The sequence below is a fragment of the Bombina bombina genome, chromosome 4 (genome assembly GCF_027579735.1).
Source record: "Bombina bombina isolate aBomBom1 chromosome 4, aBomBom1.pri, whole genome shotgun sequence".
NCBI lineage: Eukaryota > Metazoa > Chordata > Amphibia > Anura > Bombinatoridae > Bombina > Bombina bombina.
In genome coordinates, this window is record NC_069502.1 from 645,320,232 (window position 1) to 645,336,337 (window position 16,106).

General features: G+C 34.8%; 1 protein-coding gene across 6 annotated transcripts in view; it reads right to left on the minus strand.

Annotated features, from left to right (window-relative positions):
- Nucleotides 1-16,106, minus strand: part of LAMA2 (laminin subunit alpha 2) — a 1,406,020-nt gene that overhangs the window by 137,334 nt on the left and 1,252,580 nt on the right. For all 6 annotated transcript variants that reach the window (XM_053710700.1, XM_053710701.1, XM_053710696.1 and 3 more), the window contains 3 exons: nucleotides 15,644-15,788; nucleotides 10,934-11,072; nucleotides 4,656-4,776 (listed from right to left, as the gene is read on the minus strand). In XM_053710700.1, the coding sequence (XP_053566675.1) occupies nucleotides 4,656-4,776; nucleotides 10,934-11,072; nucleotides 15,644-15,788 (405 nt within the window). The remainder of the gene's footprint in view (nucleotides 1-4,655; nucleotides 4,777-10,933; nucleotides 11,073-15,643; nucleotides 15,789-16,106) is intronic.

Here is a 16,106-nt window from a genome sequence, read left to right on the forward strand (position 1 = left end):
CATAAAATCATACAATAGTTATCTTCTCCATAAGACATCCTTTTACTGGGCCAAATACACTAAAGCTAAAAAAGAAAGGGATGATTTAGCATTGCTTACAGAAACTCAAAAAGATCTCAGATTTCAGGCAAAAATGTACCAGTTTGGCAATAAATCGGGCAAATTATTAACCAGACTGGTCAAAGGGGAAAAAAAGCCCTCAATGATTGATAAAATACAACAGGAAGGGCATATGCTGACAAAACCCGAGCACATAACAGAGATATTTACAAAATATTACAAAGATCTTTACTCCTCAAGAACCTCTGATTTAAAGCAGTCTAGAGAGTTCTGGAAAGAACTTAAATGTCCAGAAGTTCCCGAGGAATTAAACATTAAGTTAAATAATCTGATCACAGAGGAAGAAATTAGACAAACAATTTCTGAACTGTCAGTGAACAAAGCGGCAGGCCCAGATGGGCTCCCTAACGAACTATATAAGATTCTTGCTCCAGACATAAGCCCTTACCTGTGCAATCAGTATAACGATTTTTATATCAATGGCAAAACTATTCCACCTACTTTTACAGCTTCATATACAACATTATTGCTTAAAGGGGGGAAAGACCCAACCCAAAAAGAATCCTATCGACCTATAGCCCTCTTAAATACAGAATACAAAATCTTAACTTCAATTTTAGCAAATAGAATACAAAGTTGTCTTAATCATATTATTCACAAAGACCAAGCAGGGTTTCTTAAGCATCGTAATTTTGCCTCCAAAATCAGAGAAGTATTAACAATAATAGAATTTCTTTCCTTGAAGTCAGATATGGGGGAGGAGATAGGGGGGGACACAGATCTGGCAATAGTTGCAATTGACGCCGAAAAGGCGTTTGATTCAGTCTATTTTAACCACCTATTTACATCTCTTGAAAAATTTAAATTTACAGATAATTTCCCTCGGTTTATAGAAAACTTATACAAAAACCCCTCTACAAAATTAATAATCAATAATTCTTTGTCATCAGAAATTGAAATCTGGAGGGGTACGCGGCAGGGTTGCCCCCTATCTCCTCTTCTTTTTGATATAGCCATAGAGTCACTGGCAATGAAAGTCAGGCACTCTCTCCAAGGGATTACAATAACCAAACACGAATCGAAAATTGCGTTATACGCGGACGATGTACTCCTTTATTTATCAAACACACAAAGAAACATTCCTAGACTTCTTAATATAATAGATAGGTATGGGTCCTTCTCCGGATACAAAATAAATGCTTCCAAATCGGAGATACTATGGCTAAAGAGGAAAAAAAAAAGACTCACTATGTGAATGTCCCTTTAAGGAGGTGAAAGATTCATTCAAATATTTAGGAATTAGTATCCCAGTTAATCCATCGGATCTTTATAAACTAAATGTGACACCAATTCTGTTTACTATATTGGAAAGATTAAAAATGTGGCAGAACTTACCTATCTCACTTTCAGGGAGAATAGCGTTGTACAAAATGGTCCTTCTGCCAAAACTATTATATGTTATACAGAACACCCCAATACTTCTGTTTGAAAAGGATATTAGATTACTTAACTCAGCTGTAAGAAATTTCATTTGGCAAGGGAAAAGATCTAGAGTATCAATATCTAAGCTCTCTGTAGGAAAAGAATTTGGAGGGCTCGCCCTCCCGGATATTAGGTTATATAATTTAGCCTTTCTAGCATGTACAGTGACAGATTGGTTCCATATTAAAAATTATGTGACCAACAACTTACTTGATGAAAACATTTGTCACCCATTTCTTCCCATAATATTGGCGCATTGTGAGCCCAAAGCATTGCCACCAGAAATTAAAAAGCTTAAAGCGATTTCAAACCCTATAAGAGCATGGTGGAAGATCGGGAATCTCTTGAAAATTAATTGTAATGTTTCACAATATTTGCCCATCAAGGGGAGTCCCGACTTTCATCCGGGTCTTGAGCTGGCAATTTTTGATAAATGGTACACTAAGGATCTGAAGAGGGTTCAGCAACTCATTAATAAAGATACACAGTGTGTAAAAACATTTGAGGAATTAAAAAATGAGTTTAAGCTAGAAAATAACGAATTTTTCGCATATCTTCAATTACGGCATTTTATCTCAGAACTGGTTAGAAAGACAGGCTGGAATTGGGACATGGGTAAGATGGAAAGCTGGTTGGCTTTAATAAAGAGTGGTCACATGTCTATAACGTTTTGCTATATATCCTTAAATAATATTAAGGGAGCCTCTTTCCTAGATCAATTAACAGCAGAGTGGAACAGGCTAATTGCCCCATGCAGAATAGACACAAAATTTCTTCAAAAATCCATAAGAAAAGTATCTCAGGCAACACTTTCAGCAACCTGGAGAGAAGCTCATACAAAGTTACTGCATAGAGCATATTTTACGCCAAAGAAGGGGTACAAATTGCACAATGACAACTTTGATAAATGCCCAAAATGCTCTTTAGAAGCAGCAGGTTTAAAACATATGTTTTGGAGCTGCCCGAAAATCGGACAGTTTTGGCATAAACTTGAATATTGGTTTAGTAACACATTGAAGGTCTCCCCTCTGGGCCCTACATTCACACAAGTTATTTTTTGCATAAAACAAAGCGAAGAGCAACACCCTCAAGAAAAACTAGCAGTACTCTCAATATTGGCAGCCAGGTATCTAATCATTAAATGCTGGAAGAGTCATAGGGCTCCCACAATATTAGAGGTCAAACATTGCCTCAAAAACAATGTATGTTAGAGCAAAGAGATACTAACATAAATAGTGAGAAGGATATTAAAATATTCTTTAAGAAATGGTCAGTCTTCATTAAAAGCTTCTCAGACAATGAAATAGAGCATATATTTTTTCCCTTCAGAGAATCAGAACTGGTACAACTTAACATATGGTAGTAGGGGGGGAGTAGGAGAGAGAGGGGAATCTTCCCTTCCCTTGTTCCCTTTCCCTGGTGTGGGTTTTTTTTTTTTTTTTTTTCTTTTCTTTTCTTTATGGGTTTTTGGTTGAATTATTTTAGTTTGACCCAGTTGGTCTCGCTTATCGAATGTTTAATTGGATTGTTTTATATTATTTAGTAAATAATCGAGAAAATGGGGTTATTTTTGGTTATATAAAATGATAAAATAGCAGAGGGAAGTTAAAAGGCAAGGAAGGATGGCCTAAGAAATGATAACAAACATATACGTTGTTTTGATTCCTGTTCCTGTCTGGATTTTTTTTTTTTTCTTGGAATGTATTTAATTTCTCTGCTTACATTATAAATAAAATTTAAAAAAAAAAAAATGAATTTTGCCATACAAATATAGATATGAACTTTTTTTCATTATGAATATATAGTCTACAATTGTAATAGTATTCACTATTATAGTCTGACTAAGATATTATTTTGTTTTAATTATTATTTATGTATAAAATTGAAAATCCTTAATAAAAGATTGAAAAAAAGTTTTATTGCATCTTCATTACAACAGATTAATTAAGCTCCATCTAAAATATCGCTAACATTCCGAATCTGTTTATACAAAGGAGGAAGTTTACCATCACCTTAAGTGGACACTGAACCCAAATTTTTTTCTTTCGGGATTCAGATAGAGCATGTAATTTTAAGCACTTTTCTAATTTACTCCTATTATCAATTTTTTTGTTCTCTTGCTATCTTTATTTGAAAAAGAAGGCATCTAAGCTTTTTTTCTTGGTTCAGAACTCTGGACAGCACTTTTCTATTGGTGGATGAATGTATCCACCAATCAGCAAGGACAACCCAGGTTGTTCACCAAAAATGGGCCGGCATCTAAACTTACATTCCTGCATTTCAAATAAAGATACCAAGAGAATAAAGAAAATTTGATAATAGGAGTAAATTAGAAAGTTGCTTAAAATTCCATGCTCTATCTGAATCACAAAATATTTTTTTTTTGGGTTCAGTGTCCCTTTAAGTATTGAATGTGAATAGACAGACAGTCACAGAATACCTTAGGCAACTAATAATGAATTCTGTGCAAGCAAAATTTAGGTTCCACTAAAGGTTGAGTTGTAGTATAGAATTTATGCATAGAGATCAATGGTGTTTCTGCACAGCATGTGATTTGTTTCACTTATTCACTCTAATGTATACAAAACTATGAATGAATAAAGCTCATTGATTGACAATGATCACTAATTATAGCATGATACTGTTTTGTAGCTGCATTGTATCAATCTAGTAATTGTTACATTTTACAGGACAGAGTTATAAACAACAGTTATAGTTGTGTATAGTTAGTTTATAGTTGTTAACTTAGTTGTTATATAATATAAAAGCCATCCTTAATATTCAGTACATTATACTAGATACAATCATAATATCATCTTAATATATGTTTTGTATATTTTTGAATTAAATACTTTTATTACATTTTATTATATTTCATAGAAAACAAGAAGTAGACATATTCCTGTTATTGGCCAAGTGGAGTATGAGAGATTACTGTAATCTGTACTGTATTACAGGCATGCATGCACTACAGAGAACATTACTGCATATTTTATTATCCCTACAAGTCTGAATATTGAAAATCACAAAAATAACTCATCCAAAGTATAGGAATAATTTATATCCGAGGACTAGAAATAGATATAGAAGGTAAACAATAAATTCTGACAAACCTCAAGTGCACATCCTTTAGTTAATCCTATGTAGTCAGAGCTGCTTAATAAATTGTAAGGTGTTCGGGAAATTTCAATATCTTTCAGGCAGCCAGCATATTTCTTTAAATTCACTTCTGGCCTGTGAAAACAAGAATGAGTTGAGCATTATTGTTAGAATATATATTTATTAAAAAGACACAGGCAAACAATGCAAACGACTACCAATGTATCTAAAGTATTATATCTAATAATTAACCTCAGTCTATTAAAACTGTCATCTACTTAATGACTTAAATAAGACTTATATGACCCAATTGTCATGTCAAGCATTTTAAAATACTGCAAATGTTTTCCTATTTTGCATTGTTATGTATTTCTGTGGTATATGCTTCTGTTAGGCTTAAAAAAACCTTCAACAATGCTAGAACATGTGCAGTAACTACATTATAGTAGAATTTGTTTCCTTCATTTTATGATAGCAGTTTGGTATAATCAAAATATCTCTACAAAAAATGTGTATCCTTTGCTTTATTTAAATACTGGTAGTATTGAGACTGTTTTGTTTGATCCGTATCATTTTTATAAAACTATTTAAGAAGGATTTTACAGAATCAATTTATTTAACTTAATGTAATTTGATAGATTTTAGCTTCCAGTGTACTTTGTGTGACATGTTGGTTCTTGTGTACTTGAATATATCTTTAAAAAAACATAATGAACTGTTCAGTATGCAATTAAATTACATTTCACCTTCAATGAAGACTACCAAGAGAGGAATATCCACATTTTGTCTTGCAGGACTTCAGACAGGCTGGGATTTGAGGCTCTCTCTGTCAGCAAAGGTGGTTTAAAGGGACACGAAACCTAATTTTTTATTCAGATAGAGCATACACATTTAAACTTCTGTTATCTAATTTGCTTAGTTCTCTAGGTATCCTTTGTTGAAAAACATAGGTAGGCTCAGGAGCTGTGAGCTAGCTGCTGATTGGTGGCTGCTCATATATACCTTTTTGTCATTGGCTTAGCAATGTGTTCAGCTAGCTCCCAGTAGTGTATTGCTGCTCCTTCAACAAAGGATACCAAGAGAATGACGCAACATTTATAATAGAAGTAAATTGGAAAGTTGTTTAAAAATGTATGCTCTGTCTGAATCATGACAGAAAAGGTTTCATGTCCCTTCAAGCTTGATGATGCTGAACCAATTAATTAATTTGCCACCATTTTAGTATCAAGAACCTGAAATTCTGAGCTGTTTGAGGTTCTGGGTGACTATTTTGCTTTCTTTTCTAATTAAGGAATTCATATTTAAGTATAATATATCATATTTATATCACATATTTGTTTTGCAGAAGAGCGTTAATGCAAAAGTGATGTACAAAAGCAAATAGAGAAATGTATCTAAATAGACTGCATTTACAGCACAGGTGGCTGTCACATGATAGATTCAGGGTTTACCTTGCAAAGTAACTATAGGAAAATATTTACCTTTTAAATGATCTGGTTTAGAAACTCAGTATGGGGCATGGGTAGTGTGTGAACATAGGGATCATGAATGGCTGGGTTTCTCATTACAAAATATATGAAACTGCCTAGAGACGTTTTGTTTAGAGGAGGCCTCGGACTATCTAGTAATACAGTAAAACTTTGCATTAACCTCTTGTGATCATTTTTTGTCCAGTATGCTATATATAGGCTACTGTAAACACTTCATTCATGATTCAGAGGGATTATAGAATTTGAAACAACTTTCCTTTTTAATTTATTGTCTATTTTGCTTCATTCTCTTGGTATTCTTTGATGAAGGATCAGAACTGCACTATTGGGAGCAAACTGAAAACCAATGACATGAGGCATATATGGGCAGCCACCAATCAAAAGCTTTTGAACCTACCTAGGTATACTTTGCAACAAAGGAAACAAAAGGCTCAATTTTTCAAGCTGTGAGCTAGATGATTGACAGGCCGCATGCAAGCAGTGGGCGACATTGCACAAGAACGACTAGCGCCATGTTAAATGCAGACAGTGAATGCTGCCCATTTACTGCAAGGCTGGGCAGACAAAGTTCATGAAAGCAAACCTTGTACACACTCCTGTTAAAAAAATGGAGCCCATAGAGAATGAAACAAATTAGCTAATAGAAATACATTGTAAAGTTATTTAAAATGGAATGCTCTATCTGAATCATGAAAGAAAATATTTGGGTTTCATGTCCCTTTAACACCTTTTGGTTGCATCTGTGGCTCATATTACCTTAGAGGCTATGAGAAGCTATGAGGCATGCACCCTTTAGGAATCTATACTATGCTCCATATAGGTCACTGATAAAAGACCCCTTATTGTTGGGTCCTAAGTAGGTGTCTAGAATAATAGTGGTTAGCCCTACTGGGTTTATATACCGGAACAAAGCAGGCTGAGTTGGAAGGGAAAAAAGAAGCTTTAGGATGAAGATGAGGAAAGATTAAAAAGGAGGTATGAAAGAGACGTGGTGGAGATTGTCACTTCAGGAGAGACTAAGGAGCTCCTAGAGTTAATTTAGACTAATAATGATAAGGGTAAGATAGAGAATAGTAGACAAGTGGCACAGAAAAAAAAGGTAGCAGAAGGAACAATACGAGAAGCTTATATATAGTAATAGCAAGTGCTCAGATTCTGAACTTATCTAGCGATAAACCTATGCATTGTGGCTGTTCTCTGCTTGCAGTAATAACTTTTTCTTTATAATTGTTGGGAGGTTTTGTATCTTCTTGTATCCATTAATGAGTTGAGACTTTTGAAAACAGTATAACAACAAGCATTTACTCCTCATTTGTATCCAGTTATGTATCTCAAATGAAGAAGGTCTTTTTATCTGAAGTGCAACATTTAATTAGACATGTGAAGTACATTATTGTAAGAAAATAAGTTCTACATTGCAAAGCTACATCACTTGAACAACCAGACAGGAACTCTGAGTGAAAGTATCTATTGCCAATTACATAAGAACAAAACTGACCCAGTCTTTGTGTCTCTTTTTTTTTTTGTACTCTCAATCAATTCCTTTTCTGCCTTTGCTTGAATTATTTACCTTTTTTTTTTTAAAAATGTCTCTTTATCATTTACTCTTCTATCACATTTCAATAGCACACAATATGAGTTAGAAAACTGTAGTTAAGGCATTAAAATAATTGGGATATACCATATTGTGCATAAATTGCTCTCGAAACCTTAAACTAAAGACTGCGTGTGTTTTCTCTCTTTTTAGCTTTGGTCTCCAGGAGGTTTTTACTCAATACACACAGCAAGAAATCCACAACAGTGTGAGATGACTTGAAGAAATATGTCTACAATAACCATCAGTGTATTGTGTGCACATGGTCAGCAGGAAGCACTACAGAGAAGCGAGATTGGCTATCTTGCTTCACAGCCACAGAGAAAAGAACTGAAATATAGAAAGCTAAGTTATAAAACATCTGCCCAGCAGCTCGAAAAGAATATTTTATTTAGCACGTGCATTCATCTAAGCATGCATGACAAATATATATCTTAGAGTTTTTACCTGGTTTTCATACTGAGATGAAAGGGGGGAAAAAGAATAATTTTAAACAGCATATATCTCATGGGCATAAACCTACTGGGAGCATAAACGCAGTGTTACATGTTACATATTGCTAGATTATGGCAAACTTTAATAGCAAAATATAATACTTAAATTCACAAATCTCTTGCAACATAAATTTCCAAGTATTTTAGATTATAAACATATTAAGCACAAAGACACATAAAATTTTACTACAGATTACAACCATCTGGTCCTCTAAAATGCTAAAGATGCAAAAAAGGCACTTTAGCTCTACAAAATGATTTTATTTCATTTCAAAATCATCACTTTCATTTGGTTTCATGATTGTGATGATGTCGGAAATGTCAACAAATTGCAAATAAGCACAAAATGCAGACTAGATTTGCCTTTCAGTTCTTCAGAGTTCAGAGAGAAAAATGCTATGGCTACACAAAAGTAAATGCATATAAACACTATAAATCTCTAGTTTACAGATTGTTTGAAATATAGTAAAACAATATAAGTAACAATGAGTTAAATAAAGTTCAGTTAAAACTGCTTGTGTTTTTCCAGTCTAAAAAGACTATATAGACTGTATAAGTAAAGCTAGAGAGCAATCTCATTTTTCAGAGATTACAAAATTCTATTCTGTGAAAGATCGGGAAACAGGAGTCAAACAAAGACAAATTGTTCTATAAACAATGACCTCTCAATTAAAACTACTTTGCCTAGAGTTTGGCATCTGTGGCAAGGTCTAGGCCTCAGTGATAATTATTCAGCAGGTGGTTGATGAATGCAAGAAAAAGAAACAACATAAGCCCTCTTTAACAAATGTAACCTTCAAATTGTCACTAACATTTGAACATTCATGTATCAATAACATTACAATATGTTCATTCTCAGAAACTTTGCATTTTGCTCAGTCTGGCACAAATAACATATAGCTAGGCCCCACCTCCAGGATTTTGAGGCCCATTTTACATTAAAAAAAAAAAATGAAATATGATTTTTCATAACTCTTCTTTAATGTACTGATATACACAAAATCAATGTTCAAAATGTAAACTGAATGCTATTTCCAATTGATTACATTGTCTTTTTGTTTTTTGTCTTGTTGTCATAGAGAAATGCAAGGAAAACTTCATTGAACCACCTAGCTTTCAAATATTTTCTTGTTTAAATTCCTTAAGAAAAGCTGTATTGTATCTAGTTATCTGTCAAAATAAAATGTTATGATTCATAAAGAAGAAGCAGTTTTAAGACACTCTCTAATTTACTTCCATTATCAAATTTTGCACAGTCTTTTTATAGTCACACTTTTTTGGGGAAAAAGATCCTACTGAGCATGTGCACAAGCTCACAGGGTATATACGTATGCTAGTCTGTGATTGGATGTCTGTCTCATGATACAGGGGGGTGGAGATAAATACATTTGTCAAAACTAATTATTTGAAATTTAGAGTAGGGGGCTGATTTATCAAGCTCCGTATGGAGCCTTTAGGCTCGCCGGAAACAGAAGTTATGAAGCGGTGGTCTAAAGAACGCTGCTCCTTAACTTGTCCTCCTGCTCTGAGGCTGCGGACTGAAATTAACCTGATTGAATACGATTGGGTTTATTGACACCACCTGCTAGCGAATCTGCAGGGGGCAGCATTGCACCAGCAGTTCACAAGAACTGCTGGTGCAATGATAAATGCCGAAAGCGTATGCTGTCGGCATTTATCGATGTGCGACGGACATGATACGCTAAATCGTATCATGTCCGCTCGCACATTAATAAAAATACTCCCTAGACGTTAAATCATTGTCATTTTATAATACAATTGGTAATTATGCAATTTTCCTGCAGTCAGCAGTCCTGAGTAGTGTGAGTAGCAGAAGATTCAAGATTGAAAAAAGTAAAGCTATTGAATCTGGAAGTAATGCTAAATTGCTCGCTCAATTCTTGTATATTTCGTCACTTACAAAGTGATCTCAGGCTTTATTCTGCTGTCCCCAAAACAACCTTAAAGGGACAGTTTACTCAAAAATGTTCTCCATTTTAATTTGTTCCCAATGATCCACTTTACCTGCTGGAGTGTATTCAATTGTTTACAAGTATTTCCGTTAACCTTATATTGGCATTTGAATTTGTTTATTTAGCCTGTGTTATCCCCACCCATCCTGAAAGTTTTTGGCCTCAAGGCCAAGCTGTGTTAACACAGCCAGTAGAAGAAATTATCCTCCCAGTGAGTTATAGAAGAGATAAGGTAATACAATGATCATTTTCGATTGTTCTCTCCAAGTGTTGGTGGTTGGTTTATGGACAGATATAAGATAAAGAAGCAGGTATATGTACACAATGTGATAAAGCAATGAGATCTGATTATACCTACAAGCGCAACCCATTTTATTAGGTTGTGGCTTCAAAACAGAAAATCAGCTAATTCATATACACAAATAAGCCTTAAAAAAGCAAATCTCATACATTTTATACTCTGCAGCTGGTAAATTTTTTTTATTAGAAACACATTAAGGGAAAAATAATGTTATAGTATACTGTCCCTTTAAATTAAAACATGCCATTAGGACAGAAAAAGAAGACAAAGTGAGCTTTCTACTCAGCCCTGTAGGGGGGGGGGGGAATCTTTGAACAGACCCAAGAAATGTCTTACTCAGCGTTTTTACAAACTGGATGAGGTCTGTTTTAGGAAACAGGAATGTGTTATTAATAGACTGTAATACAATTACTTCACATGTTTAAACAAACAATAATTACCTCAAGTTCCTCAATATGGGCAAGCCTCCAAAGTATATCTTCTCATCTGACTTTAGATTAAGGCCAAAGTTACTTCCAGTAGATGTAGTAGATATTTTGTCTTCCTCATTTGTTGCAATATCCACAATTGAAATATTGGCTAAAAAGTGTTTTAAAGGATACAAATAATCACCTTAATCATTATATAGTCAACTCATTAATTTATAATGTTTTTTTGTTGTTGTTTGTTTGGTTTTTAACATGTAGAAAAAGATACCGAGATAAATAGGTCAGCCATGGCAAACATAAAAGTGAGTGTGTTTCTCTAAAGTCTGAACATATGATACAACAGGGAAAGCATTACAGATTTTACATTCAACTTTTGATCTTTTCTCTAAATCCAAATAACCAATGGGGGTCACACCAAGTAACAATGTGTGGCAACGAATTATAATTTGGCCACCGTTTTTTTGTTTTCTTTAATTAATTGGAGGTAGATTACAAGTTATGCGCGCTATAAACGCAACAAAAGTTTCGTTATTTCACCCCCTATAGCGCAGTAATTACAAGTTTTCAAACAGCTGGCTTGTGCGTGCGATATGGCTGCATTGAGCTCCATACCGCACACAATACAAACGCTGTTTTCACATGCTTGTGCGCGCTTTTCCCATTGACATCAATGGGAAGAAGGTGTCAGAAAAAAACCTAACACCTGAAGCGTGGAATAAAAAAAGCTCCATAACGCAGACCCATTAATGTCTATGAGAAAAAAAAAATACGTTTAAATCTAACACCCTAACATAAACCTCACGACTAAACAACCCTAATCTTCTGCCCCCAACATCCCCGGCACCTACATAAATGTATTAACTCCTTATCTGCCGCTCCCGATATCGCTGCCTACTAAATAAACTTATTAACCCCTAATCTTTCACTCCCGATATTGCCGCCACCTAAATAAAGCTATTAACCCCTAATCTGCTGCTCCCAAAATCGCCGCCACTATACTAAAGTTATCAACCCCTATTTCCCTGCACCCCAACATCGCTCACACTATAATAAATCTTTTAACCCATATTCCACCACTCCCCGACATCACTGCCACTAAATAAAGTTATTAACCCCTAAACCTCTAGCCTCCCACATCACTACCACTAAATAAACCCATTAACCCCTAAACCACCAGCCCCCACATCACAACAACTTAAATTAAACTATATTAACCCCTAAACCTAACCCTAACATAACCCTAACCCTAACACCCCCTAACTTTAACATAATTAAAATAGCAATAAATTAAAGTTACGATTATTAACTAAATAATACCTATTTAAAGCTAAATACATACTTACCTTTGAAATAAAACCTAAGCTAGCTACATTATAACTAATAGTTATATTGTAGCTAGCTTAGGTTCCATTTTTATTTCACAGGTAAGTTTGTATTTATTTTAACTAGGTAGACCAGTTAGTAAATAGTTATTAACTATTTACTAACTACCTAGTTAAAATAAACACAAACTTACATGTGAAATAAAACCTAAGCTGCCTTACACTAAAACCTAACATTATAAAAATAAAAAAAACTACTATTACAAAAAATAACAAACCACCCCAAAATAAAAAAGCCTTATCTAGAATAAACTACCAAGGGCATTGCCCTAAAGTTAACAGCTCTTTTGCTACAAAACAAAATAAACACCCCTTAACAGTATACAACCCCCACCCCCAAACCCAAAAAATAAAAATAAAGTAAAACCTAATCTACCCATTGCCCTGAAAAGGGCATTTGTATAGGCATTGCCCTTAAAAGGGCATTTAGCTATTTTTCCTGCCCTTAAAAGGGCATTCAGTTCTTTTATGAAATGCCCAAGCCCTAATCTAAAAATAAAAACCTACCCCAAAACGAAAAAAATACATTACACAAAATAACAAACAAATTATCAAAAATAATAAAAAATATTCCTATTCTAATACCTATTTTTTTTAAAAAACTCACCCCAAAATAAAAAACCTAATCTAGAATAAACTACCAATAGCCCTTAAAAGGGCCTTTTGTAGGGCATTGCCCTAAGTTAAAGCGACAGTCAACACCAGAAATTCTGTTGCTTAAAAATATAGATAATCTGTTTATTATCGATTCCCCAGTTTTGCACTTTTTACCTCTGTGATTAACTTGTATCTAAGCATCTTCTGACAGCCCCCTGATCACATGACATTTTATTTATTATCTAATGACTTTCATTTTAGCCAATTAGTGCAGTGTCTGCCACAAGCCACAGGCGTGATCACAATGTTATCTATATGGCTTACATGAACTAGCTCTCCCCTGTTGTGAAAAGCAAATAAAAAAGCATGTGATAAGAGGCAGCCTTCAGGGGCTTAGAAATGATCATATGAGCCTTCCTAGGTTTACTTTCCAACTAAGAATACCAAGAGAACAAAGCAAAACTGGTGATAAAAGTAAATTGGAAAATTGTTTAAAATGAAAGTTTTTTTGGACTTGACTGTCCCTTTAAACAGCTCTTTTACCTGAAAAAAGACCCACTAACATTACAAACCCCCACCCCCCCAAACCCACAAAATAAAAAAAAACTATCTAAAAAACCTAAGCTACCTATTGCCCTGAAAGGGGCATTTGTATGGGTATTGCCCTTAAAAGGGCATTTAGCTCTTTTGCATTGCCCTGAAAAGGGCATTTAGTTCTTTTACAAATAGCCCAAACTCTAAATTAAAAAAACGCACCCAAAAAACCTTAAAAAATCCTAACACTAACCCCCAAAGATCCACTCACAGTTTCTGAAGTCCCGCTTGAAGGATCTTCGTTTCAACAGGTCCATATTCATCCCGGCGGCTCTATCTTCATCCAGGGAGCGAAGTCTTCATCCAGGCGGCAGGCGGCTCCATCTTCATCCAGGCGGCATCTTCTATCTTCATCCTAGCAGCGTCTTCTATCTTTATCCCAGCGGCATGGAGCAGGTCCATCCTGAAGACATCTGGCACGGAGCATCGTGTTCATACGGTCGCCACCGTATACTGAATCTTCAATGCAAGGTACGCAATTCAAAATGGTGTCCCTTGCATTCCTATTGGCTGATTTGATTTTTTCAAGATGGACCAGCTCCACGCTGCCGAGATGAAGATAGAAGATGCTACCTGGATGAAGATGGAGCCGCCTGCCACCTGGATGAAGACTTCGCCACCTGGATGAAGATGGACCCGCCGGGATGAAGATCCTTCAAGCGGGACTTAAGAAACTGTGAGTGGATATTCGGGGGTTAGAATTAGGATTTTTAAAGGTTTTTTGGGTGTTTTTTTTTTTAGTTTAGGGTTTGTACTATTCGTAAAAGAGATAAATACCCTTGTCAGGGCAATGCAAAATAGCTAAATGCCCTTTTAAGGGCAATGCCCATACAAATACCCTTTTCAGGGCAACGGTAGCTTAGGGTTTTGTTAGAGTTAGGTTTTTTTATTTTGGGGGGTTAGTTGGGTGGTGGGTTTTACTGTTGGGGGGTCTTTGTATTTGTTTTACAGGTAAAAGAGCTGTTTAACTTAGGGCAATGCCCTACAAAGGCCCTTTTAAGGGCTATTTGTAGTTTATTGCAGGCTAGGGTTTTTTTTATTTTGTCTGGGCTTTTTTATTTTTATAGGGCTATTAAATTAGGTGTAATTCTTTTTAATTTTTGATAATTTTGTTATTATTTATTTTTCGTAATTTAGTGTTTGTTATTTTTTGTAATTTAGTCTTTTTTATTTTTTGTAATTTTAGACTTTAGAATAATTTTAATATAAAGTTAGGGGGGGCATTCAGTTTAGGGGTTACTAGTTTAATTTAGTATATTGCGATGTGGGGGGCTTTTGGTTTAGGGGTTAATAGGTTTATTTTGTATATTTAATTGTGGGGGCTTTCAGTTTAGGGGTTAATAGGTTTATTATAGTGGCTTAGGGGTTAATAACTTTAGTATATTGGAGGCGATGTGGGAGGATGGCAGATTAGGGGTTAATAATATTTAAATAGTGTTTGCGAGGTTGGAATGCAGCATTTTAGGGGTTAATAGCTTTATTATAGTGGTGACGATGTCAGGGAGCGGCGGAATAGGGGTTAATCATTTTTATTAGTGGCGGCGATGTCGGAACGGCAGATTAGTGGTTAATAACTTTAACATAGTATTTGCGATGCGGGAGGGCCTCGGTTTAGGGGTTAATAGGTAGTTTATGGGTGTTTAGTGTACTTTGTTACAGTTTAGGTATGAGTTTTCTGTAACAGTTTTGTAGCATAAAACTCATAACTACTGCTCTCAGATTGCGAAACAGCTGCGCTATGGAAATCCCATGAAAAAACATAATTTTTACGTGTGCGGGACTAACGTTGCGGTACAGATATACCTACAAGACTTGTAATGGCTGCGGTGCTGTTTTAATGCTGAAATTACTATTTTTTCAGTGTTAAAACACGAACACACAACTCGTAATCTAGGTGTTGATGTTTAAAATAATATATATAATATATATGTTATAAAGTTTGTGCCATCCTTAGTAAAAATTCATACTATAAAATAAAGGGAAAAGTTTTAGAAAAACAACTAATATTATTTAGGGACAACGTGTTTACTGTAGATTAAAGCTACAAAATGACACCAACTAAATTGCCTTTTGAAAGTGGCGACTACAATGTGCAGTATAGAGAGTCTGAACTGTTTTTCAAACAATCACTTTAAAGTGTGTTGCTTACCTTGTTTCTGTACTCTGTAGAGTGTGAAGGATTTCCATTTCCCATCATTATGGTTCCTATTGCTGACTATAAATGAGGTGCCTGATCCCAAATCATAACTAACTTTTATACGACCATCACTTAACTCCACACTCATGAAGTCTTTCTGTTGAACAATGAAAAGATGAAATGTTAAGTGCATTAAATTAATACTTTTAAAGAAATAATTGAAACTAAGTTATTATGCATTTTAAAAACTGCAAATACTTCAGTGCAATGTGAAAATATGTGTGTGTATATATATATATATATATATATTTTATATATATATACAAAAGTTCAAGAAAAGACAGCACTCACCGGTGTTTAGCAAAGTAAAAATTAGCTAATTTTTACTTTGCTAAACACCGGTGAGTGCTGTCTTTTCTTGAACTTCTATATTATTTTTTTGACATATGCACCCTAGCAGTTGTTATTTTGTGCA